This window comes from Microcaecilia unicolor, chromosome 8 (assembly GCF_901765095.1).
Source record: "Microcaecilia unicolor chromosome 8, aMicUni1.1, whole genome shotgun sequence".
NCBI classification, from domain to species: domain Eukaryota; kingdom Metazoa; phylum Chordata; class Amphibia; order Gymnophiona; family Siphonopidae; genus Microcaecilia; species Microcaecilia unicolor.
In genome coordinates, this window is record NC_044038.1 from 66098937 (window position 1) to 66125115 (window position 26179).

General features: G+C 45.2%; 1 protein-coding gene across 1 annotated transcript in view; it reads right to left on the reverse strand.

Moving 5' to 3' along the window:
- LOC115476776 (deoxyribonuclease-1-like) overlaps window positions 1-26179 on the reverse strand; it is a 102115-nt gene that overhangs the window by 22000 nt on the left and 53936 nt on the right. Inside the window, exons 5-7 of the mRNA XM_030213356.1 lie at window positions 15728-15811; window positions 7117-7232; window positions 5730-5851 (exon numbers count right to left, since the gene is read on the reverse strand). Of these exons, the coding sequence (XP_030069216.1) occupies window positions 5730-5851; window positions 7117-7232; window positions 15728-15811 (322 nt within the window). The remainder of the gene's footprint in view (window positions 1-5729; window positions 5852-7116; window positions 7233-15727; window positions 15812-26179) is intronic.

Consider the following 26179-nt stretch of genomic DNA (forward strand, 5'->3'; position numbering starts at 1 on the left):
CAGGTCAGAGGCACGCAGCCAATGAGAGCCTGCGCATCACTACCTTGGGCCGCAGCACGAGATGCCACGTCACAGGTGTCAAAAATCCCCCTGGACAGGAACTTTCTGCACGCCTTCAGCTGCCTGACCACCTCCTGATATGGCCTGGACTGCTCCGGCGGGAGCTTATCGACCAGGTCCGCCAGCTGTTGCACATTGGTCCGCATGTGGATGCTCATATAGAGCAGGTAAGATTGGATGCGGGTCACGAGCATGGAGGATTGGTAGGCCTTCCTCCCAAATGAGTCCAGAGTGCGGACCCGCCCCGGGGGCGCCGAGGCGGTATCCCTCGAACTCCGTGCCCTCTTGAGAGCAGAATCCACGACCGCTGAGTCATGGGGCAACTGGGGCCGCATGAGCTCTGGGTCAGAGTGGATCCTGTACTGGGACTCTGCTTTCTTGGGAATGGTGGGGTTAGTTAGTGGTCGCACCCAGTTCCGAAGCAGCGTCTCCTTCAGGACATTGTGCAGCGGTACCGTGGAGGACTCTCTAGGTGGTGATGGATAGTCGAGGACCTCGAGCATCTCGGCCCTCGGTCTTCCACAGAGACCACGGGAAAGGGAATGCTTATAGACATATCCCGCACAAAGGAGGCAAAGGAGAGACTCTCAGGAGGTGAGAGCTTCCTCTCCGGTGACGGCGTGGGGTCCGAGGGAAGGCCCGTAGACTCCTCTGAGGAGAAATATCTCGGGTCCTCCTCTTCCCCCCACGAGTCCTCATCCTCGGTATCGGACATTAGCTCATGTAGCTGAGTCCGGTACCGGGCCCGGCTCGACGTCGAGGCACCGAGGTCTCGGTGTCGTCGAGCGGTGGACTCCCGCGCCGGCGGGGACGGAGCTCCTCCATCGACGTCGACGGGGACTCCACCTGCGTGGCGGTCGAGACCGGCACCGCAAGCGGCGGCGGTGTCGACAGCCCGGCGCCGGGCTAGAGCTCGCCGGCGCCACAGTCATCGGCGCGGGGGCGCAAGCACCCCCGACGCCGGCACAGCCTGGCGCATCAGCCCTTCCAGGATCCCCGGAAGGATGGCTCTGAGGCACTCGTCCAGGCCCGCTGCCGGGAAAGGCGGTGGGGCCGGTAAGGGTGTCGGTGCCAGAAGCTGCTGGGGGCCAGGAGACGGCACCGAGGTGCCGGAACCCCGACGCGTCGGTACCTCCACCACCGACGGAGATCTCTCCTCTCTGCGATGACGCTTCGGCGTCGACTCCTCTTCAGGGTGCACCGAGGGCTCCGGTGACGGCGCTTCTTATCTTTTTTCCGGTGCACGTCACCGGCGCCGGAGGGCATGGAGGAGGAGGAGGTCGATCCCCCTCGGTCTCGAGGTACCGGGTCCGACAGGGTTCGGTCCCGTGGCTCACGAGCTGAGGGAGTGACCGGGGCCGACTGCCCACGCGGCCTCTCAACCCCACTCTCACCGGCGGACCGGCGGGCCGAGGACCTGTTCTCCTGGGGTCGCTGCCATCGGTGCCGATGTCTCGGGCATCGATACCGGTACCGAAGACCCGGCCTTCGATACCGATGCCGTCGAGGTCGACGTCGAGGGGCCGGCGCAAGTTCCAAAAAGACGGTCCGCAGAACTTGCCTCGCAACCTGAGTCCGTTTCCGGAGACCGAGACACAGCGTGCACGACTTGAGATTGTGCTCCGGCCCGAGGCACTGGAGGCACCAAGCGTGGGTGTCGGTCTGCGAGATCGGCCGGCCGCAGCGACCACTTTTTAAATCCACTCGGGACCTTCGAGGACATCGACGGAAAATCGCGTCGGCGAAGTCAAAGTCGGCAATGGTGGCTAAAATCACACCACGAAAAAATTAGCCGACCGAGCGCCACTAGGCCGCAACGAGGCGCGCTGGAAGCGAGGGAAAAGGGGAGCGCGTGCTCCACACGCGCGAAAATCTTTTTTTTTTTTTTTTTTTTTTTTTTAACAATAAAGAAAGAAAAGAAAGAGGAACCGAACGGGAATCCAAAGCAACGATCCGCGTAAACGCGGTCGAAAAATCCGGCGGCTGAACGGAGAGAGAGGCAATTGCACAACTCTCTCCAGTCGCGGAAAAAAAGTAACTGGCGGGAGCGGTCGCGCACGGGCGGGAAGACGGCCGCGCATGCGCGGTGGGCGTGCCCTGCGTGCCGACCGTCCCGCGAAGCTTCTTCCGGTTGGTGGGGGCTGCCGCGGACGTCAACCCAGTCGTGAGAACAAGCAGCCTGCTTGTCCTCGGAGAATAATATTTTCAAATGCAGGGTACATTTGTGCAGTTGCAGAGGGGGATGGCAAGGTTTGCCCCTGAGTCTCTTGGAAGTTTATATCATTCATCCTGGTAGTGGCAAGTGAGAAATATACTTCATCTAGATATTGACAAGGTACCACTGAAGCTGCAGAAATCGATAGATCAATGAAATAAGGAACTGCCGGTTTCTTTGGATGAGATTGATAGGGCAGTCAGCCTATTCTATCTCTGTGCTGTAAAAGTGTTGAAATAAAGGTCAGACTCTTACACTGTATGTACACATTCCCTTTGTTATATACCACATTTCCAGGAGCCGCATCCAAACTGTGTTTGTGTGACTGTGGTCTCCTTGGAGATTACCTGCAGATGTGGTGGTCCTGCCGTTATGGTGGCACAGTTCTGGAGGCCCAATATTCAGAGGGATCCTGTGTTGAGATGTGGCTTTTACGCCATTGCACTGTTTAGGTAGGATATGAACTTTTCTCATGAAGTTTGTATATTACCTGATCACTTGTTCCTTGCAGCTCATTGCACTATAACCACCTTTTGGAAAGGGGTTCCCAAGCCTACTCACTGCTATAAGCAAGTTTCTGAGATTGTCTTGATTAGAAGCTTTCTTACTCACTGAAGGGGAAAACTGATATCTGTAATAATTACTGGGTAAATATTGGTGGTAGAGAGATTGACTGACTGAGTTGAATGATTTGAGGCACAGTGAATTTTTATGTTCTGGGATGAATGGCTGAGTCAGGAACAGACCTGTGGACTGGATTATTGCTGTTGTTTTAACACTGTAATTTACTCAGTGCACTGCCTACCAATTAAATAAACTGTCAAAACAATTTACAGCTTAAAATTGTTATGCGAACTAAAGAGTACAGGGTGAGCTGATTTGATTATAATGTATTTGGATTTTGAGAAGGCATTCTACAAAGTCCCTCATGAAAGACTCCTTAAGAAATTAAAGAGTCATTGGATAAGAGGCTATCCAACTTATAACTGAAAGAGAAAAACACCTAGATTTCGACCCAAATCGGGAGATAGACGTTTATCTCACAAAAACGAATAAATCGGTATATGGAAAGCCGATTTTGGACGTTTTCAACTGCACTCCATCGCGGAAGCGTACAAAGTTGACGGGGGCGTGTCGGAGGCGTGGCGAAGGTGGAACTGGGGCGTGGTTATCGGCCGAGGAAAGATGGGCGCCTTTCGCCGATAATGGAAAAAAAAGTATGCGTTTGTAGCTAGAATTTAGGGCACTTTTCCTGGACCCTGTTTTTTCACGAATAAGGCCCCCAAAAATGCCCTAAATGACCAGATTACCACCAGAGGGAATCGGGGATGACCTCCCTGACTCCCCCAGTGGTCACTAACCCCCCTCCCACCAAAAAAATGATGTTTCACACTTTTTTTTTTCACCCTCAAATGTCATACCCACCTCCCTGGCAGCAGTATGCAGGTCCCTGGAGCAGCTGTTAGGGGGTGCAGTGGACTTCAGGCAGGTGGACCCAGGCCCATCCCCCCCTACCTGTTACAATTGTGCTGCTTAATGCTTAGTCGTCCAAGCCCCCAAACCCACTGTACCCACATGTAGGTGCCCCCCTTCACCCCTTAGGGCTATAGTAATGGTGTAGACTTGTGGACAGTGGGTTTTGAGGGGGATTTGGGGGGCTCAACACACAAGGGAAGGGTGCTATGCTGGGAGCTCTTTTACCTTTTTTTTTGTTTTTGTAAAAGTGCCCCCTAGGTGCCCGGTTGGTGTCCTGGCATGTGAGGGGGACCAGTGCACTACGAATCCTGGCCCCTCCCACACAAATGCCTTGGATTTATTCGTTTTTGAGCTGGGTGCTTTCATTTTCCATTATCACTGAAAAACAAAAACGCCCAGCTCACAAATTGTCGAATAAAACATGGACGTCTATTTTTTTCAAAATACGGTTCGGTCCGCCCCTTCACGGACCCGTTCTCGGAGATAAACGCCCATGGAGATAGACGTTTTCGTTCAATTATGCCCCTCATGTCATTTTATGGATTGTAAACTGGCTGAAAGACAGAAAACAGAGGACAACAAGTAGGACTTAATGGTCAACTATCCACATGGAAAAGGGTCACTGTTGGACCGTACTGAGACCTGCACTGTTTAACGTATTAAAAATGATCTGGAAATAGGAATGATGAGTGAAGTGATCACATTTGCAGAAGACACAAAAGGGTATGTTTACTAAGGTGCATTAGCATTTTAACGTGCCTTTAAAGTTAAGGCACGTTAAACGCTAATGTGCCTATACATTTCTATGGGCACATTAGCGTTTAATGCGTGTACATCATTTACATGCATTAAAACTGCTAACGCACCTATAGCGCACCTTAGTACACATAGGTGAAAATTAATCAAAGGGCAGAGGACTGTGAGAATTTGCAGAAGGATCTTGTGATATTAGGAGACTGGGCATCTAAATGGCAGATGAAATTTAATGTGGACAAGAGCAAATTGATGCACAAAGGGATAAATAATCCCGACTACAGGTACAAAGTGCTGGGTTCTGAGGTAGGACTCCCCATACAAGAAAAGGTCTTTGAATTATTGTGGATAATATACTGAAATTTTCAGCCCAGGGTGCCGCTGCTGCTAAAAACAGAAACGGAATGCTAGGAATATCCAAAAAGGGATAGAGAACAAAACTGAGACTATCATTATGCCCCTGTACGGATCACTGGTACAACTACCCTTTGAGTACTATGTGCAGTTCTGGTCAGCCCCATCTGTTAAAGAATATAGTGAAACTAGAAAAGGTTCAGAGAGGGGTGACAAAAAGAATAAAAGCACTTCTCTTATGAAGAGAGGCTAACCAGATTAGGACTAGTTATAAAAAAGATGACTGAGAGGTATATGAAAGGTTATAAAATGATGAGTGGGGTAGAATGGTTGTTTTGCTTGTCAAGAAAATACAAAATAAGAATCCACTCCATGAAACCAATGACCAGCAGATTGAGAACTAATCGTATACATGTTTTTAAAGCAGTGCATATTTAAGTTGTGGAATCTGTTGCCAGAGAATGTGGTCAAGGTGGCTAACATAGTGGGATTCCTTGTATATGTCCAGGGAGGGTTATTTTCATTGGGCTTAGCACCCCCAATAATTTTGAAAAGTTGGCTCCCATGGTGGGGTTCAAAAGAGATTTGGACAAGTTCCTGGAGGAAAAGTCCAAAAAGATGGACTTGGCCAGATAGACTTGGGAGAGCCATTGTTCATCCTGGAAATCAGCTATGTATAATTGATCTACAAGAATCTGCTGGGTACTTGTAACTTGGGCTGGCCACTGTTGGAGACAGGATGCTGGGTTCAGTGGATGTCTGTCTGACTCAGTCTGGCTTTTCTTATGTTCCTATGATCATTTCTTAAGTATGTGTGGGTGTATATTTCACACTGGACTGGCAGCAGCTCTCTGGTGTGTGAATATCGTACAGTACTTACATCAGTGTTCCAGGTCGATATAACATCTTCATAGACATCATAGAGGGCATGCATTTCCCTCAGTGCATCTTTAGGTGCTGCATGCAGGGGAACCAAAACAAACTCGGAAATAACTGCAAAAGAAATAAGATCATCTCTGAATCAAATGCTGCTACTGCCTGCAATAATCACAGACCCTCAAAATAGAATCGATGTAAGTGCCGGGCAAAATAATAGAAACTATTATAAGCAGACATGTAGCCAGGTTTTGATGTCAGGGGGAGCAGAACTTTTGTATAATAGGCGTCAGTGTGAAGCTGAAGGGCTGATCTGCATAGGTGCAGGGCCACTGAGAGGGGGGGGCAGGGGGGACAAAATTCCCCCTGCCCGAGTCTCCAAGAGGGGCCCGGCGCCGCAGTGCCCGGTCTCACCTGCCTGCCCTCGGCTCCATCGACCGTCTGCCACCAGGCCGGGCCCCCTGCATTCAAATAACAGATCCTCACCTCCGTGTGAAAGCGCAGCAGCGGCAGATCGCCTCCTTTCGGGCCTTCCCTCCGTTTCCCGCCCTCATCTGATGTAACTTCCGCTAGGCCGGGACACAGGGAGGGAAGGCCCGAAGGGAGTTGATCTGCCACTGCTGCGCTTTCACACGGAGGTGAGGATCTGTGATTTGAATGCAGGGGGCCAGCCCGGTGGCGGACGGAGGGGAACTGTCGACGGGGCTGAGGGTGGGCGGGTGGAGACTGGGGACTGCGGCTTGGCGGCCTTGGGGGGGACAGCGGCGACGGGGCCCTGGGGGCGGCCTTGCCCTGGGTCTGGCCCAGTCTTGGTGGCCCTGCATAGGTGCTATTTTATTCAAAATCCATTTGGGGGCACGATTGCTCCCCTTGCACCCCCCACCCTAGCTGTGCCTCTGATTATAAAGAATAGAATTATTGAGAACATAGACAAACATGATTTAATGGATCAGAATCAACATGGATTCAGCCAATGGAAATCGTGCACTGGCCATGTTGGTTAGTTGGTCCGATGGAGTGAAGTCAATTAAGTCGATTTAAATCATAAAACTTCTTAAAGTCATGAAAGCTAAGTACTTTTCATTTAAAGACATTTTGAAGATATTGCATTATTGCACGTTTTATGTGGAGAAGTCACATTCAAATAATAAAGGCAGATGGATGATGAAACAAATGGAGATGAAAAGCAATTTACTTCACCTTAAAAGTTCCACTTCAGAGGGTTCCCAATTGCAATAATTTATGTTGAAATGTTTTTTTGATGCTGGCAATTAGCTATTACATATCTTTATGATACGGATTCTTTATAGTTATTTCAACATCTATAATTGATTTATTGCTAAGTAATTTTTGCATAGGCAGTTGTAAATGGCAGGTCTTACCTGTGATAGGAGAGTATACCTTCAGCACATAGGGCTCACGACTGAAGACATCTGTCCCTGAGTACCCGTGATTATCATGGTAATGGTAATATTCTTGTATCTGCACTGTTTCTGTCCTGTGGAGGAGAACAATCATACTTCAGTAACGTATCTTTAGCAACTTTTGTTTTCTATAGAGTGCAAACCAAACACCCAACTTGGCAGACTGAGCCTCACAGCAGCATCGCTTGTTGAAACCTCTCTTGTTTGAGCCACAGCTTTGAAGATAGCTTTGAGCTGTATTGGAAGCTGTTAGCTGGCATTGGGAGGCATGACTAGCAAAATTAATGAATTATACCAATCATTTGGAGGAGTCCTGTCTGAAGACCAACCCTTGCAATTAACATCTGATGAGTTCAGTAGATAGAATTCATTTATGAGTTTGGACTGAACCTTGCATAATGACCCTGATCTGAGATAACTTTCTAACTCTTCCTACTTTCTTACCCTTCTATACGTTACATCTTTGCTTTACCCTATAATGTTCTATTATGTTGACATTGTAAATAGTATACCATGCCATACTTTGTATTGTTTTTGAATATTTTTACTGCTGTAATTGTCTATTGCTCATGTTTGATCTATTTTTTTTGTACACCGCCTTGAGTGAATTCCTTCAAAAAGGCGGTAAATAAATCCAAATAAATAAATAAAATACTGATCCTTGAATTCTGTGGGTTAGCCCTAGAGTTTTATGTATAGTGGACACTGTTGGAAGCACTTGTTTAACATTGTGTCAGACAGGACTCAGGCTGCTTTAATTACACTGTCTGAGAGTTGACTGCTGTATATTTTTGTGCTCATTTTAAATAGAGCATGTGCTGTATCGAAATCTGATTGCATACTCATTTGTACATGTACGGCCACCTCACAATGAAACAAGCTCCTGGGAAACAGCCAGCAATTGTGCTGAAGTCAAGTTATTTGTGGTGTTTGAGCTAGGAGTCAATTTTGCTAGCTTCTTGTATAGAGCAGAAATGTGTATGACCGGTGGTTGGGAGGCGGGGCTAGTGCTGGGCGGACTTCTGTGGTCTGTGCCCTGAAAGTGGTAGATACAAATCAAGGCCAGGTATACATATAAAGTAGCGCATATGAGTTTATCTTGTTGGGCAGACTGGATGGACTGTACAGGTCTTTTTCTGCTGTCACTACTATGTTACTATGACTACAACTGGTGTTGAACTAGCAGGGGGAAACAGCTGCACTAGCTTCTCATTTCCTTGACAGTGTATCTACATTTGCTCTAGAGTGCCACCTTCAGAGCTAGGAAGGAAAAGCAGTCTTCATGCCAGAACAATCTGACCTCTTTGCTGGGATTACCAACAGTGATGCCAATTAATGTCAAACTGTGGGTGGCTTTAGTGTGTGGACACCTCTGCACTGAGAACTGGCCTGAGACCACCACCTTGCTTCAGATAAACCATCAAATGATAAGATACTGTAAGTACATAAGTATCGCCATACTGAGACAGATTAAAGATCCATCAAGCCCAGTATCCTGTGGCCAATCCAGGTCACAAGTACCTAGCAAGATCCCAAAACAGTAAAGTTGATTTTATACTGCTTATCCTAGAAATAAGCAATGGATTTTCCCAAGTCTATCTTAATAATGACTTTATTAGGTCAAGATTAAAAACATTTTTATTCAAGGATGCATTCTCAGCTTTAATATGAAACATCTTTACTAGATATTTAACAGGACTTAGAATGGTGGTGGACCCGGGGATCCAAGCACTTAATCTTTCTTTCTATGCTTTCCTGTTAGTAATGGAGTCTTATCTTTTCTTCTTTTCTAAAATTAAAATTCTTTTATATATGTATATGTGTGTGTAGTGATATATATATATATATATATTTATTCTGTACATCACTCAGAAGATATTAGATGGGTGGTATAGTAAGAAAAATAAACTTAAAACTTATGGACTTTTCTTTCAGAAACGTATCCAAATCTTTCTTAAACCATGCTAAGGTAATTGTTTTACCACATTCTCTGACAGTAACTCCCAGAGTTTAATTACACGTTGAGTGAAGAAATATTTTCTCCAATTTGTTTTAAATTACTACTCGGTTTCATTGTCTGCCCCCCTAGGCCTTGTATTTTTGGAAAGAGTAAACAAGCATTTCTACCCATTCCACTGCACTCAGGATTTTACAGACCTTTATCATATCTCCTCTCAGCAGTCTCTTCTCCAAGCTGAAGAGCCCTAGCCGCTTTAGCCTTTACTCATTGGGAAGTCATCCCATCCCTTTTATTCTTTTTGTTGCTCTTCTCTGTACCTTTTCTAATTCCGCTATATCTCTTTTGAGATGCAGTGACCAAAATTGCACACAGTATTTGAGGTGTAGTCACACCATGGAGTGATACAAAGGCATTATAATATTCTCGATTTTATTCTCCATTCCTTTCCTATAATTCCTAACATTCTATTTGGCTTCTTAGCTGCTGCTGCACACTGAGCAGAGATAAAGGTACTAGTCCTAGAATTCTGGGTTAGCCTACTGTGATCAGGTCTTAGAGTTAATTACATAGACTGGACACTGGTGGAGGGCACTTGTTTATCCCTACATCAGATAGGACTTTGAGGCTGATTCTATTATTCTGTTTGAGCACTGAGACTGGGCAGAGGGTTTTGATGCATCATCAAGATGACACCTGAATCCTTTTCTTGAGATAAGATGGTAGTGACTTTATTGACTACTACTACTACTACTTAACATTTCTAGAGTTACTAGGGTTACGCAGCGCTGTACAATTTAACAAAGAGGACGGTCCCTGCTCAGATGATCTTACAATCTAAAGGACAAATGTCAAGTTGGTGTAGTCTAGATTTCTGAGTATAGGTGTGGTGGTTAGGTGCCGAAGGCGACATTGAAGAGGTGGCTTTGAGCAGTGATTTGAAGATGGGCAGGGAGGGGGCTTGGCGTATGGGCTCAGGAGTTTGTTCCACGCATGAGGTGAGGCGAGGCAGAAAGGGCGGAGCCTGGAGTTGGCGGTGGTGGAGAAGGGTACTGAAAGGAGGGATTTGTCTTGAGAGCGGAGGTTACGGGTAGGAACGTAAGGGGAGATGAGGGTAGAGAGGTAAGGAGGGGCTGCAGATCGAGTGCATTTGTAGGTTAGTAGGAGAAGCTTGAACTGTATGCGGTACCTGATCGGAAGCCAGTGAAGTGACTTGAGGAGAGGGGTGATATGAGTATATCGGTCCAGGCGGAAGTTAAGACGTGCAGCCGAGTTCTGAATGGACTGAAGGGGGGATAGATGGCTAAGTGGGAGGCCAGTGAGGAGTAGGGTGCAGTAGTCAAGGCGAGAGGGTAATGAGAGAGTGGATGAGAGTTTGGGTGGTGTGCTTAGAGAGGAAAGGGCGAATTTTGCTAATGTTATAGAGGAGGAAGAAGCGACAGGTCTTGGCTATCTGCTGGATATGTGCAGAGAAGGAGTAGGGAGGAGTCGAAGAGGACGCCGAGGTTGCGGGCAGATGAGACGGGGACGATGAGGGTGTTATCAACTGAAATAGAGAGTGGAGGGAGAGGAGAAGTGGGTTTGGGTGGGAAGACAAGAAGTTCGGTCTTGGCCATGTTCAGTTTCAGGTGGCGAATTGGACATCCATGCAGCGATGTCGGATAAGCAGGCCGATACTTTGGCCTGGGTTTCCGCAGTGATGTCTGTGTGGAGAGATAAAGCTGGGTGTCGTTGGCATAGAGATGGTAGTGGAAGCCATGAGATGAAATCAGGGAGCCCAGGGAAGAGGTTGTAGATTGAAAAAAGGAGGGGTCCAAGGACAGATCCCTGGGGGACTCCGACAGGAGAGCGGGATAGGGGAGGAGGACGAACCATGAGAGTGTACTCTGAAGGTACGATGGGAGAGATAAGAGGAGAACCAGGAGAGGACAGAGCCCTGGAATCCAAAGGAGGACAGAGTGTCAAGAAGTAAGTTATGATTGACAGTGTCAAAGGCAGCGGATAGGTCGAGGAGGATGAGGATGGAGTAGTGACCTTTGGATTTGGCGAGGAGTAGGTCATTATTGCAGACTTTAGATAGTGCTGTTTCTGTCGAGTGCAGGGGGCGAAACCCGGATTGAAGCGGATCGAGGATGGCATGAGAGGAGAGAAATCGAGGGCAACGGCTGTGGATGGCGTGTTCAAGTATCTTGGAGAGGAAAGGTAGGAGGAAATGGGGCGGTAGTTGGAGGGACAGGTAGGGTCAAGTGATGGTTTTTTGAGGAGGGGTGTGACTACGGCATGCTTGAAGGTGTCCGGGACAGTTGCAGTGGAAAGAGAGAGGTTAAGGATATGACAGATAGGGGGGGGGGGGGGGTGGTGATAGTAGGAGAGATGGTGTTAAGTAAGTTGGTGGGGATGGGGTTGAGAACAGTGGTGCATTTCGAGGAGGAGAGTAGATGGGCGGTTTCCTCTTCGGTGATATCAGGAAAAGAGGAGAAGGAGGCCTGGGTTGGTTGGTTGGGGAGTGGGTTATGGGATGAAGAGGAGGGGAGGGTTTGGTGGTGAATTCAAGGTGATCTTCTGGACCTGAACTGGATCTGAACCTGTGGCCCCCTTTTTGATTAATGAACTCTTTGCTGCTGGAAAGCACCTCCCTCTTTCTCTGCTCTCCTGCTAGTAGTACCAATTTGTAATTCTTCAGTACACTAAGTAGAGCATTGTTTTAAAGGAGGCATGCCTGCGTGTTTTTAACACATGTACTTTTGAAGATAATTTTTTTCTGCAATGAACTACCTGAGCGGTTTATAAAGTATGTGAATATCCAATCAGGCCACCTCAGCACTATCCAGGTACTGCAGGGCAGAGCTTGGGTAGAGTCGGGAGTTACTCATGCCCAGATGATCAAAACCAAATGCGGGCACTAGAGGCCATTAGTGCCATCCCATGATCAGAGCCAGTGAGCGCGCGTAACAACGCACTCACAGGCTCTGAATGCTATAGCATGCAAATGTATTCTAAACAGGGATATTAGTATCTTCCTCAATGCTCAGCGGGCAGCAGCCAACCTAGTGCACTGCTACCGCTGTAAACCCTACACCAGCTCAGATCTGGTGTTAAGGTTTACAAAGCATTGGGGAGAAATAGAGAGCCCTGTCCAGTGTGCATTTGCATGCTAGCAGGCCTCCCATCCCCCCAACTGACAACCTGAACCTAACAAGAGCTCCACACCCCAAGCCAGTGACACAGGTTTTATATGGTAGGGAAGCCTGCCCAGTGCATCCAGGATGCTCTAGGCAAGGCAGGGTGCTGCCATTTTGAAGGCAGCACTGAAAGAGGAGGGAGTGTGCTAGTCCCTCCTCCTCTAGTGCAGAGGTGGGGGTGGGGGGTGGGGGTTGGTTGCGGTCCACTGGGCCATCAGGGCTTTTTGGGGGGTGTGAGGGAGAGTACGGAGCTGGAGATCCACCAGATCTCCAACCCCCTATGCTCTTGTGTTTGGGGGGTTCAGGGGGGTTCCACAGACCTCCATCTCCTGCGTTTGACAGGTCCGAGCTTTTGCTAGCCCAGACCTGTCAAACTAGTGCGGGAGGATTGTGCCTGCTGTGATCATAGGGGCATTATAGCCCCCGCACTGTTCCAGCACTATTTTTAGAACACTGTTTGGAACAGCGTGGGGCTTCTGATCATTGGCACCTCAGTTAGGAGCAGTATTCATTCCAGTACCAGGTAACTGCTGGATACATTTGGGACAGAAAAAGGCTGACCTTGTTACTCTCCAGTTACTTGGATATTCAGAAAAGCCTGTGGTAGCTGACTGCCACACTTAGAATATCAAGGAGAAAGTATTTAAATGGCACTACAATAAACTGAGGGCAAATTCTTACACATGCACTTTAGTGCTCAGAAGTCCTGCTGGGTTATGGGTGGGGTGTGGAACTTGGTGGGGCAGACAGAGAACTGGCTGGCCATCTTGTTCACACTGCTCAACTCGCTACTGCCGCATTTTGGAAAGCTGCTCTGATCCCCACTCAATGGTCTTTCCAGGTGGTGGAAATTGTGCTGCTTGAAGAGGAAGCTTGACACCTGTAACAGAGTATGGAGGAACTACTGGAGGGTCCGAGCTCAATGAATGCATGTTCTGTTATCTTTAACCTTAAGGTTTGGGGGGGGGGGGGGGGGGCTGTGGGGTCCTGATAAATGAAGTTTTATGAAGTAGTAACCTCTCTGTGTTGATTCTGTAATACTACTACAATGCTTATATCCTGCATAAACCCATATCAGTTCAATGCAGTTCACAAACTGTCAAAACCCAGGCATACCGAGGGAAAGAGAACAACATAAAAAATAAGTCAATAATATTTGATCATTGTTTCTGATACAAAACCTTTGAAACAACCAAGTCTTTAAATGTCTCCCAAAGAGCAGATGGTCAGCAATTAGTCTACTGTTCTCGAGAAGATCATTCCACATCTTTGTGGCTTAATAAGGAAAGGTAGATACATAGGTCCATCCGCTTATATCGTACTGCTTTATCCCTGGAAAATGTAACAGCATTTAATTTTTTTTGATTGTAATGTACCCCGAAGAGATGACCAGATCACGAGTTTTGTCATATAGGGCTAGAGCCAAAAAAAAAAAAATCGGTGCTCAATGCTATTCAAAGATGAGCCCAAAATGGCAACTGAATGCAAGAAATCCCACGAAGAAGCCAACAGGGAGAGTCCAGAAGTGGGAAATGAAGGACAGTTAAACAGACCGCTGGTTCAAATGATCCAATTTATTCTTGAAATGTATATCAATGTGAAAAAGAATACCTCTCTAACGCCTATGTTTACTAAGCTGCGCTATGGGTAGCTTAGTGTTTTGACGTGCATAAGTTTATGCACATTAAATGCCAATGCGCCCATAGAAATGAATAGGTGCATTAGTGTTTAACACGCCTTAAATTTAAAGGCGCATTAGAAATGATAACGCACCTTAGTAAACATACTCCTAAAATTGTAGGTGTGCAGAAACATAAAATTAAACAAAAAGCTTTTTCACATTGATTGCCTTTTAATGTATCGGTACATTTTTAGAGATTCTGTTTTTAACCCAGTATATTTGTATATATTTTATCATTCATTTACTATTGCATGATTATGTTCATTTAGTTGTATACAGAACTCAAACATTTGTGTTAGTTATTTTTTCATATTTATGTGATAGTATGTTTTCTTTCGCTTGTAGACTCCTGAGGCAGGCATCGTGCATGCCGAAACACAGCTGCCGTACTGAGTCTTGAGTTTTTTAAATATATATTTCAAGAATAAAGTGGATTGTTTGAACCAGCGGTCTGTTTAGCTGTCCTTCATGTCCCATTTCTGGACTCTTCCCATTCCAAGATGAGCGCCTTTTATCGAACAGCGTTGAGTGCCGATTTTGGCACCAGGACTTAAGCCTGCTGAAACCAGATGTAATTCCTGGTATCCAATTATGCCTAAATTTTAAGAATGCCCTTGACCCGCCCATGCACCTCCCATTGTCAGGCTTCTTTTTGGGTTCCACGCCTTGGGATATAGGCGCACATTGTTATAGAATAGCGCATAGGAAAATGTGCACGTAATTCCAAATTGGCGCTGATTAATGCCAATTAGTGCCCAATTATTGGCACCAATTGGCCGCACATCTTGGATTAGCACCATAGATAGAATGAGATATTATAGTGTTTGCCCGTACAGAATCTTAAGTACTAATGATTATCCATGCCTGCATGTGTAACCAATGAGCCTTGATATAGAAAGGAGTTACCTTATCAAATTTCCTAGCAGAATATAGCAATCTCAAAGTTGTATTCTGCAATGTTTGCAATTTCTTTAAAAACAAATCACAACACCCCTCATATAGGGGTCTTTTACTAAAGATTAGCTTGAGCTATCTGCAGCAGGCCCATAGGAATAAATCCTTAGTAAAAGACCCCCGTAACACATTATAATAATCCAGCTGATTAAGGATTAGAGCTTGTAAAAGTGCATTACCTGCCAAATAAATTATAGAGTTAGAAAAGTCCTTCCTGCATCTTTCACCAAGCTGTATGCACCGAAATGTGCCCACAACCTGACACTAAGCAGTGCATGTAGTTTTCTGCTTGGCAGTACATTGACCTCTTTATCTATTCCCAGCCTATGAATAATGTGTGCGGTCCACAGAGGACAGGCATAATTGGGAAAGAATAGAAATTGCCATTACATATTGTATGTGTGTGTTTGCATGTGCTTGTATTTATTTATTTATTGATTGATTGATTAATTGACCGCCTCTATGAAGAGATTCATCCAAGGCGGTGTACAGCAGGTACAGTTTAACATAAAACTTAACAATTTTGTTAACAGCATGATAATAGTACAAAGACCAAATATAAACATAAATACAATCAATGAGGTAAACTTGGAAATGGGAAACTGAAAACCTAGTAATAGAACTAACAACAGTATCAGAGATATACACATTTAACAGCACTGAAGAACCATCATATAACAGAAACATGATAAATGTCAATACAATACGAATGATACCGTAGTAGACAGCATGGAAAAACATTCAAATAACACAGATGTAATAAGATATCAGCGTAATATTGTGTGTTTTACTCACTTATAAACGAAGAGATACTGTTCCTTGTAGTTGTCACGTCCTAAGGGGTCACTGATCTCATAGGAATAGCTGTCCTCACATACACTAGAGAGGACAGAAAAATAATATCTCATTTAATACTTCCCCTGTAAAACTGACATATTTATTTATTTATTACATTTGTATCCAGCACAATTCCCACTCATCGCAAGTTCTATGCAGCTTACATAGCAACAAATCACAAAATCATGAAGTTAACAATGATTTAAAGTATTATATAACAATAAAACATAATTAGACTAAGGTAGATTGTAAGGAGAGGAGAGAGAGTGAGGCAGGGAAGAAGAGGGGAGAGAAGCATGGAAAAGGGGGAAAAAGGGAGGGGGAGTGGGAAAGGGTGCAGGGAAGGAGAAAGGGAAAAGAAAAGTAGGGAAATGGTATGGAAGAGATCAAATGGTAAAGGGGATGTCAAAGGTAAATTGTCTGTTAAGTGAGTGAATGTTTAAAGTAGAGAACTATTGAGTTGAATAAACTTTTTTAAATAAGTGGGTTTTCAATAATTTCCTTTATCAATAGAAATCAAACAAAATAAAACATGGAATAGAAAATAAGATGATACCTTTTTTATTGGACATAACTTAATACATTTCTTGATTAGCTTTCGAAGGTTGCCCTTCTTCCTCAGATCGGAAATAAGCAAATGTGCTAGCTGACAGTGTATATAAGTGAAAACATTCAAGCATTACTATGACAGTCTGACAGGGTGGGAGGATGGGGGTGGGTCGGAGGTATGCATGGGAACATCAAAGCATATCATTGATATTCTAACAGGATGGATGTGGATAGGTGAGGGGAGGGTGATCAACAGAGACATACAGCTTTATGGTTTATAATGGGCTAGGAACCCCAGATCCTTGCTAAGTCCTTTCTGTTGGGTGTTAAAATATTCAATCATTCTGACTTCAAAGGTCTTACGTTCTTGTATGGTTTTAAAGTTACCTTTCAGGATTCTCACTGTGAAGTCACTGGTACAGTGTCCTGGTCCTGTATAATGTTGACCTACAGTCAGAATGATTGAATATTTTAACACCTTTTTTTGTATGAGCCTATCTGGCCCATTCTGTGGGCTGAAGCCAGTAGGCGGATCCTGCCGCTATATTGAGTGACTCAAAACATTCTCAGATGCTGTTGAAAACAATAGCAAATTTGTAAGGTTTATATTATTTTATCAAACCTCTTTAGTTTTGCATTCTTTCTGTTAGGAGGGGAGTTGGGGGTTGGAGGAGGTTTTGAGGGGTCTGTGAAGGGAAGAGGGTTATATTCAAAATGTTTTTGTCAGTGCTTCAGAGCTTGCTTTGTTATTTACAATGCTGTATTGTGGATTTCAGTATAAAAACAACAGCAAACATTTATAACTGCCTATGCGTGCGTTTTTTTTTTAATTTGACAGCTTTTTTATTTATTTGAAAGCTTCCCATATGTTTACTACTTTTAGCGGGCAGTTTTCCCGCATATTCAGGCCACCTCTTAGTGCATCTGCCATAAAGCCAGTTTTCTATTTTTGGCAATAATGGCCAGGCACTAAGTCCAAAAATAGTGCCTGGCCATTTATCTCATAAGCCCTTACCACTTCCTATTTATTTGGTAGTAAGGGCTCACGTGCTAAACCTGCAGTAATCGAGCAGCGTGCGACAATGTGGCTGTGCTGCCGATTACTGCCAGGAAGGCCCCCCCATAGTAGAAAAAATATTTTTGTTTTGTTTTTCAGGAAACTCTGCATGCCAACTTCAGAACTATCGCCGGGCTCCTATGCTTCCCCAGCAGTCGAGCCGATTAGGCACACACTATCCATTTGGTAGCCTTACCGTACCTTTGTAAAAGGGCCCCTAAAACAGCATAAAAAATTATTGTAGTCAGTAGAAACAGCAGTAATAACCTCTGTATTTTGTGCTCATTTTTCTACATTATTCTATACAATACAGTAATACATAGCCAAATCTCAGTGAGGATATCCTGTTTCCTGATGAGTTCATCTTAACTGTTGTAATCTGCTGTTGGAAGCCTGGTGTTATAAAGATTAAATATATTGAAATTAAATGAAAATAAAATTAATCTCTCCTTTCACTGGGACACATGGAATCACATCTTCATCTCTTTTGTAGAACTTTACATTTTAGATACACAAATGGATTATTTTGTTTTGACCATTTTTCAGGGACAAGTGGTTTTATAAGTCAAAAAAAATACAAAATAAATATTTTGTTTCATGCAGATCTCCCATTTGTTTAAACATATCTAAATGGGCTATAAGTCCCTAGTGCAGTAAATTGGTTTTCTTATATTTTGTTCTTGTGATGACTTTTACTGTGCCAAAACTGAAAACTCTTCTCTTCTTTCTGGTCAATATTAAAAGGAGCTCATTGTGAACACTGTCCACTAAAAGATTGTTTTCTGGATATTCATGAGGAATTGTGATATTGCATAACTAAGTGTGTGCTTGTGTTCCTAGTCATGCATCCAAATGTTATATAATCCTTTCAAGCAAGCTAGTTAATTGTTTATCTTATTAAACAAGTACATAAATACATAAGTATTGCCACACTGGGACACACCAAAGGTCCATTAAAACCTGCATCCTGTTTCCAACAGTGGCCAATCCAGGTCACAAATACCTGGCAAGATCCCGAAAAAGATACATTTTATGCTGCTTATCCCAGAAACAGCAGTGGATTTTCTCCAAGTCAATTTAATAATGGTCTATGGGTTTTTCCTTTAGGAAGCCATCCAGACCTTTTTTAAACCCCACTTTTACCACATTTTCTGGCAAGGAGTTCCAGAGTTTAATTACATGTTGAGTGAAGAAATATTTTCTCCGATTCGTATTAAATTTACTACTTTGTAGCTTCATCGCATGCCCCCTAGTCCTAGTATTTTTGGAAAGCATAAACAAACGATTCACGTTTACCCGTTCCACGCCATTCATTATTTTATAGGCCTCTATCATAGCCATCTTTTCTCCAAGCTGAAGAGCCCTAGCCATTTTAGCCATTCCTCATAAGGAAGTCGTCCCGTCCCCTTTATCATTTTCGTTGTCCTTCTCTGTACCTTTTCTAATTCCGCTATATCTTTTTTGAGATGCGGTGACCAGAATTGAGCACAATATTCGAGGTGCAGTTGCACCATGGAGTGATATAAAGGCATTATAACGTCCTCACTTTTGTTTTCCATTCCTTTCCTAATAATACCTATCATTCTATTTGCTTTCTTAGCTGCCGCAGCACTCTGAACAGAGGATTTCAACATATCAACGCCGAGATCCCTTTCTTGGTCGGTGACTCCTAACGTGGAACCTTGCATTACGTAGCTATAATTCGGGTTCCTCTTTCCCACATGCATCACTTTGCATTTGTTCACATTAAACATCATTTGCCATTTACATAGTAACGTAGTAGATGACGACAGAGAAAGACCTGTACGGTCCATCCAGTCTGCCCACAAGATAAACTCATATGTGCTACTTTATATGTATACCTGACCTTGGTTTGTATCTTACAAAAAATCAGGAAGATCAAATCCAACCAACCAAGTTAAACCTTAAACTCACTATAGTAAACTTGGGTTCAGAATAATTTATCTTTTTTTATATATATATGTATGCACTTTAAAAAAATGCTAAAGTGTTTTAAATTGTTTTAAATGTGCTCAGACCATACCGTTTACACCCATTATATCCCCAAGAGGAATATGTGGTGGTGTCACAATGGAACCATCATTGCACATATAATGTTCCACCTCCTAATATTTTTGTATGTACATACAGCTGCGCCCAAGTAGATCTTACTCACCGATGTATGCGTATATCTATAATACATATGTATAAGTCATGGACTATTCACATTAAATATTGTTAGACTTGAGCTCAAACCTCCGCCCATAAATTATGGTACATTCCATATTACCTTCTGATACATGGATAATAAAACATACAGTTCAACGTTTGTTTAAACCTAAAGGAGGAATATGTTAATTCATGACACCCTGATTTCTCTTCCCCCACATATCTTACACAAACCAACCCACAATGCGATATACACACATATTCACATAATTATTTCACTTCCCTTGGGGTATATTGTGCTCGTGCTTGTGCTTCATTAAAATCACATATCATTCATCCATTCCAATCTTGCCATCAAAATAACTGCTCCCTTTAACTCTGGCCGAGTTTCAAAAGTCTTCATCAGAAAGGGAAAAATACTAATCTTTTAAACCAATTTGCAGGCATCATAAATCCCCGGGTGGGATCGCCTCTGGAATCCTTCCTCACTCCTCGGGGAGGATATAATGGGTGTAAACGGTATGGTCTGAGCACATTTAAAACAATTTAAAACACTTTAGCATTTTTTTAAAGTGCATACATATATATATAAAAAAAGATAAATTACCTTGGTTTGTATCTGCCATTTTCTGGGCACAGACCGTAGAAGTCTGTCTAGTACTAGCCCCGCCTCCCAACCACTAGCCCTGCCTCCCACCACCCCAGTCTCCCAGTCCCGTAAGTTCCTCTTGTAATTTTTCACAATCCTCTCACGATTTAACAACTTTGAATAAGTTTGTGTCATCAGCAAATTTAATTACCTCACTAGTTACTCCCGTCTCTAGATCATTTATAAATATGTTTAAAAGCAGTGGTCCCAGCACAGACCCCTGGGGAACCCCATTATCTACCCTGCTCCATTTGGAATACTGACCAGTTAACCCTTTATCCTTTAACCACTAATCCAAAATAGAACACTGCCTCCTATCCCATGACTCTCCAATTTCTTCTGGAGTCTTTCATGAGGTATTTTGTCAAACGCCTTTTGAAAATCCAGATACACAATATCAACCGGCTTGCCTTTATCCACATGTTTGTTCACCCCTTCAAAGAAATGTAATAGATTGGTGAGGCAAGATTTCTTTTCACTAAATCTATGTTGGCTTTAGTGGAACATAACCACAAAGGCATGGTATGGTCACATTTTCAATATGGTAATATTGAACCCCAGCTAAGGAACAGATGAGTTAGTCTTCACTGGACCAAACTTGCGTTCCTTGTGCCATCAGATATATATCCCACATTATCCCAAGCTAACTCAGGTTCAATTTGGCTTACATTTGAAAATACAGTGAGACAGAAGAATAGAATTCAGTAACATCATGGGAACAAGTAGATGGATATGTCTGAAACATTTAACAAAGCTGAGATTAGGATATATACCCAACTGGCCTTTAAAAGTCTGTCCTTTAATGATGCTGCATGTTCAGAAATCATAGTCATATGTATAGACAGTTATTCAAACATTATCACATGCACACTCCAGAACAGGCATCCATACACTCATTGAAAAGCAAATAACAACTTCTAGAGAGTACATCCAAAATATTTCCACATTTTCATCTTCCAAAATGCTAGACAGCAGATGTACAGATCAGTAAGACCCAAAGCAGTCCAAAACAAGTAAAGTCAGAAACAACATAGTTTATATCTAATTGTTCAACCACCTTTGGGTGTCTCCTTTGGGTTTAAAAAGCAATATCATAAGCATGTAAGGTCTGAATAGATGAATTAAGACCATAGTAACATAATAAAGATAAAGATCGGTATGGTCCATCCAGTCAAAGTTTTAAGCAAATGCCAACAATATGTAATACTTGGTAGCAATAGTGAAATACTGATGAAATCACATAGCAGGTAGCCAACAGATTTATTTTCCAGTGAAAACAATTAACTTTGCATGAACTTGGCAGCTAATAGTGTGCTGCTTGCATTTATATCCAAACAGACTTTAAGAAGAAATAAATATATACAACAGAACTGGCACATTTAGACTGACTTTGGACTTCTGCATGAAGGTAGCTCTATCCTCATTATTTAATATCTTTCTTTCAAATAGTAGTAATAAAAATGTCAAGTGCATTTTTATAATATACCACTGCATTCCACATAACAAAAGGAGCGGGGGGGGGGGGGGGGGTCACGTGATGACGTGGAGCTGAGCGGATGCCCTGAAAACTGGCTCCGACCTCCGCGCTCAAAAACCTGATAAATTTACCCGCAAAGACCTCATAGCGAACCCCAAGTAGCAGAGCGGGGAGTTTTTAAAGTGAGAGCGGTGAAAATCAAGATCGCCGTACCCTCTTTGGCAGGCCGGCACGCTGGTTATGCCCGCTAAGACTCTGCGGGGGAAGACGAGTGCTCGAGCGGTGCACAACAAAATGGCAGCGGCCCCGGAGCTGACAATGACGGGAACGTTACCATCTGAACTGGCGAGGGATCTGGCACAGCAGATTTCTGCTGTGTTAGAGGAGAAGCTGTCGAAGCTGCAGGCATCTGTGGATCAGATTCAAGAAACATTGGAGCGCCAGGGCACGCGCCTGCAGCACGCGGAAGAGCGCATATTGCAGTGTGAGGATGTGGTGGCGAGCAAAACTAGCAGAGTGGAAGCGCTGGAATGGCGATGCGAACAACTGGCACAGAAGGCAGAAGATCTAGAAAACAGGAGCAGGCGAAACAACTTGAGGATTGTGGGAGTCCCAGAGTCAGTGAAAGCAGCGGATCTTCGAAAGTTAGTAGAGCATTGGCTTCCCACACAGTTGGGCCTGGAGTTGGAGGGGCCTTTTCTGCAAGTAGAAAGGGTCCACAGAGTGGGAGCTGTAAGAGCCAAAGAAAACAGGCCACGACAAGTTTTGGCAAGAATTTTAAATTACAAAGAAAAAGAAGCACTTCTGCAGGTGTACAGAAGTAAGCCGATGTCGCGTCCCGCGCCCCTACCTGCTCTTCCGCCGCGGGGGGCGGGAGCCAGCGTCCTCCGCGGCGAGGGGAAGCGGCCCGAAGGCCTCGGTGTGGTGTCGGGCCCCGCCGCAGTGATGGCTGTTCTGGCCGGGACCGGAGGCCGGCGACTGCGGCCGCCGGTCTCTCGGTCGCCGGTTGTGGAGGCGATGTTCGCGCCGCCAAAGGAGGCGGCGCCAGAATGGGACGGTCAGTGTCTTCCTCCCTCCTGGGCAGGAGGGCCTGGAGCTCCGCCTCTGAGGCGCCGGATTGGGAGGCCAAGTTGGTGGTCCCGCCTGGGAAATCGGACAGAGCCAATCAGAGGGGCTCTGCCGATACCCATGGCCGGGTTGGTGGGCTGCTCCTACAGGGGCGGGGCGGCTGATCTGGTACTGTATTTAAAGAAGGGAACTGAGCTAGCACCTTGCTTCAGGTTCTGTTCCCGAAGCCTATCTCCGTGGTTCCTGTGTTTGGTTGTCTCCTGGTTTTGCGGATTTTGGAATTTGGACTGTTTCCTGGTATTTCTGCCTAGCTGCCTGCTTCGACCTCCAGCCTGACTTTGACTTCTCTACTAGCCGCCGGCCTTGACCTCTTGCCTGACCCCGACTACGCTTTTGCTGCCAGTCCTGATCTGCTGCCAGTCTTTGGACTCTTCTTTCCACCTGCCCGCTTCTCTCCCGGTTCCAGTCCAGGCCAGTCCGGTAACCCCGCGGTTCCTGAAGTCCCGTTGACCGCCTGCAGCTGGGGGCTCAACCCTTGGTGAACGGCGGTCGCCGCGGGTGAAGACTTGGGGTTGCGCGGCTGTCCTTTGAGGTCCTTTTGGGCCTTGCGGGACCTAAGGGCTCACCCTCCTTGTGGACAAGACAGCCGAGGCTTGAATATGAGGGGAACAAAATCTTGCTGTTTCAAGATTACTCTGCTTTGGTGTCAGACCAGCGGAAGCAGATGGGATGCCACTGTAAAAGACTATACGACAAGGGAGTACGGTTTGCCTTATTGTATCCAGCAACAATTAGGGTTCTTCATGATAATAAATCCCTGTACTTCACCGAGCCTGCGGAATTAGAAGCGTTCGTAAAGAGACTGTAATGAGAAGAGGCTTACAGGGACTGGATTTGAGATTTTCGCTCCTGCTACAAGATCGGTAAGAGCTGGGCGGGAAGATCACGAGTCTTGAGGTCTGTGATCTTTCTAACTTGTGGCGGGCGAGGATGTTGTGATGAAGGCCGCAGGGACCTGCACTCTTGCCAGTTGGCCGGAATCGAGTATGTTAGCTGTTGGACAGTAATGCATGCAGTTTCAAAGTGATATGACAAGGTTTTTCTTTCTGTTTAATGTTTGCTCCTGTCTTTATAACAGTCTTGTTGCTGGAACTACAATGTTGGGAACCTGGGGGACGTTTGTATAACTGTTTTAATTAGGAGGGAGGTACTTGGGGGGTTGGCACGGGGAATGGATGGGAGAGTGTGGGAGAGGAGATCGGGAGAGTTAGTGGTGTGAAAGAGGGGGGAGTGTGTGAAGATAACTGTTGTGCACACGGGGGAATGCTTGGACCAGGGGGGGTTGGGGGAACTAAGGTCAGGGAAGGGAGATGGGAGAAAGGGGAGGATGGAGTGGGAGTGGGAGGGTGGAGGGTTGGAGAGGGTAGATAGGATCCTGGATTCGTATAATAATGGAAAATATGGGGAACAAGGGAACAGGAGAGGGGAGAATACGACTAAAGATGGTGGACCATATTGGCTGGGAGAACGAGAGTACTGGGAGCTGAGCTGGGAGGCTTCCAGAAATTTACAGCAAGATGTGACAGTGTTTTTTGGTCATTTCAGATTGGACGATGGCTAATTTAAAAATAGTAACACTGAACTTTGATGGCGTGCACTCCCCTATCAAATGTAAAACAATTCTGCAGGCATTAAAGAGACAGAAAGCTGACATAGCCCTGATACAGGAGACACACCTAAGTAAACAAAAACATCTCAAATTAAAGAGGGATTGGGTGGGGGACATTTACTTTGCAGCTTATAATGGAAGGCAGCGTGGTGTTGCCATTTTGATTTGCAAATCAGTGGCGTTTAGCCTGCATAAAATGTACCAAGATGAAGAGGGGAGATTCGTGATAGTGGCAGGTTCTTTACAAGGTGTTAAGGTGGGGCTCTGCAGTGTGTACGCGCCCAATGTTTATACACACAAATTTTTTACTACATTGATTGCTAAATTAATACCATTAGATGAATACCAGTTAATTGTGGGGGGAGATTTTAACATAACCAGTGATCCCACCATAGATTGCAAGCCCCCAAAGAAGGTGGGGAAAGTTCATGATGAGAGGGGGGTGAATTTGGTAATGGAGAAATTGGGGCTAGTGGATGTTTGGCGCCTCCAACATTTAGATGAGCATGACTATACTTTTTTTTCACACTCACACTCACACTCACATGGGGTTCACTCACGCCTTGACTATTTGCTGGGCTCTGTTTGAGGGGCAGGGGCGAGCGGGAGACGCTTTGCTGGCCAGCCTGGAATGCCCAGAAGGCCTTTGACAAGGTGGTATGGGAATATCTGTTTTGGATATTGAGGTGGTTCGGCATCCGGGGTGACTTTCTGGACTGGATTCGGGCCCTGTATAGTAACCCAACTGCTCAAATTATTATCAACGATGCTGTCACTGAGACCTTCCCATTAAAGGGAGGGACCAGGCAGGGCTGCCCGTTATCCCCGCTATGGTTTATTCTGTCTCTGGAACCGTTGGCAGCCAGAATAAGACAGGAGGGTGAGTTAAAAGGTATAATAGTGGGGGGTGAAGAGTACAGAATAAACTTATATGCAGACGATATGTTGCTTTTGTTGAGTGAGGCGACACGCACTCTTCCAATAACTATGAACATCATTCGGAGATTTGGGGAGTTCGCGGGCCTTAGCATCAACTTTGGCAAGTCAGAGGCGTTGCCCATTAGCGAGCCATGTGCCAGCATGGTGCTGCGTGATTTCCCCTTAAAGTGGGCAGTAGGAGGGATTAGATATCTAGGAATTTATTTGGGGGCAGATCAGTCCTGGGTGTATAAGAGGAATGTGAACGATAGACTGGACGAGGTGAAAAAGCTGTGTCATAACTGGAGTGAGCTGCCTTTGAATTTTTTAGGACGAATTGCTTTGGTAAAAATGGTGGTGCTGCCTAAGCTCTTATATCCGTTACAAATGCTCCCATTGTGGGTGCGGAAAAGGGAAGAAATTCTGTATCGTAGTGTGGTTGGCACGTTTATATGGCACGCAAAGCGACCTCGGATAGCATTTGGGAAACTTATTCATGAGAGACGACAGGGAGGTCTTAGGTTACCAGACCTGCGCATATATAACGTGGCAGCGCTGCTGCGATGGATTCATGAATTGACATCCGAAGAGGGTTTTTATGCAATGTCGGGTTTTTGGGAGAGCTGGTGTAGGCCGAATGACCCATTTATTGTTTTAGAATCATGGGCAGTGCAAGGGGCTAGAAAGATAGTGGAGAACCCATATGTGGCGACATTGCAGCGGGCCTGGCGGTGGTGGAGAGGGCAGGGCGGAGTGGTTAAAGGGGTTAGCCCTTTTATGCCGCTAGTGGGGAACCTGGCTTTTCCTGCAGGAGAGGGAGCGTCGGTTTTTCAAACATGGTGAGAGAAGGGATG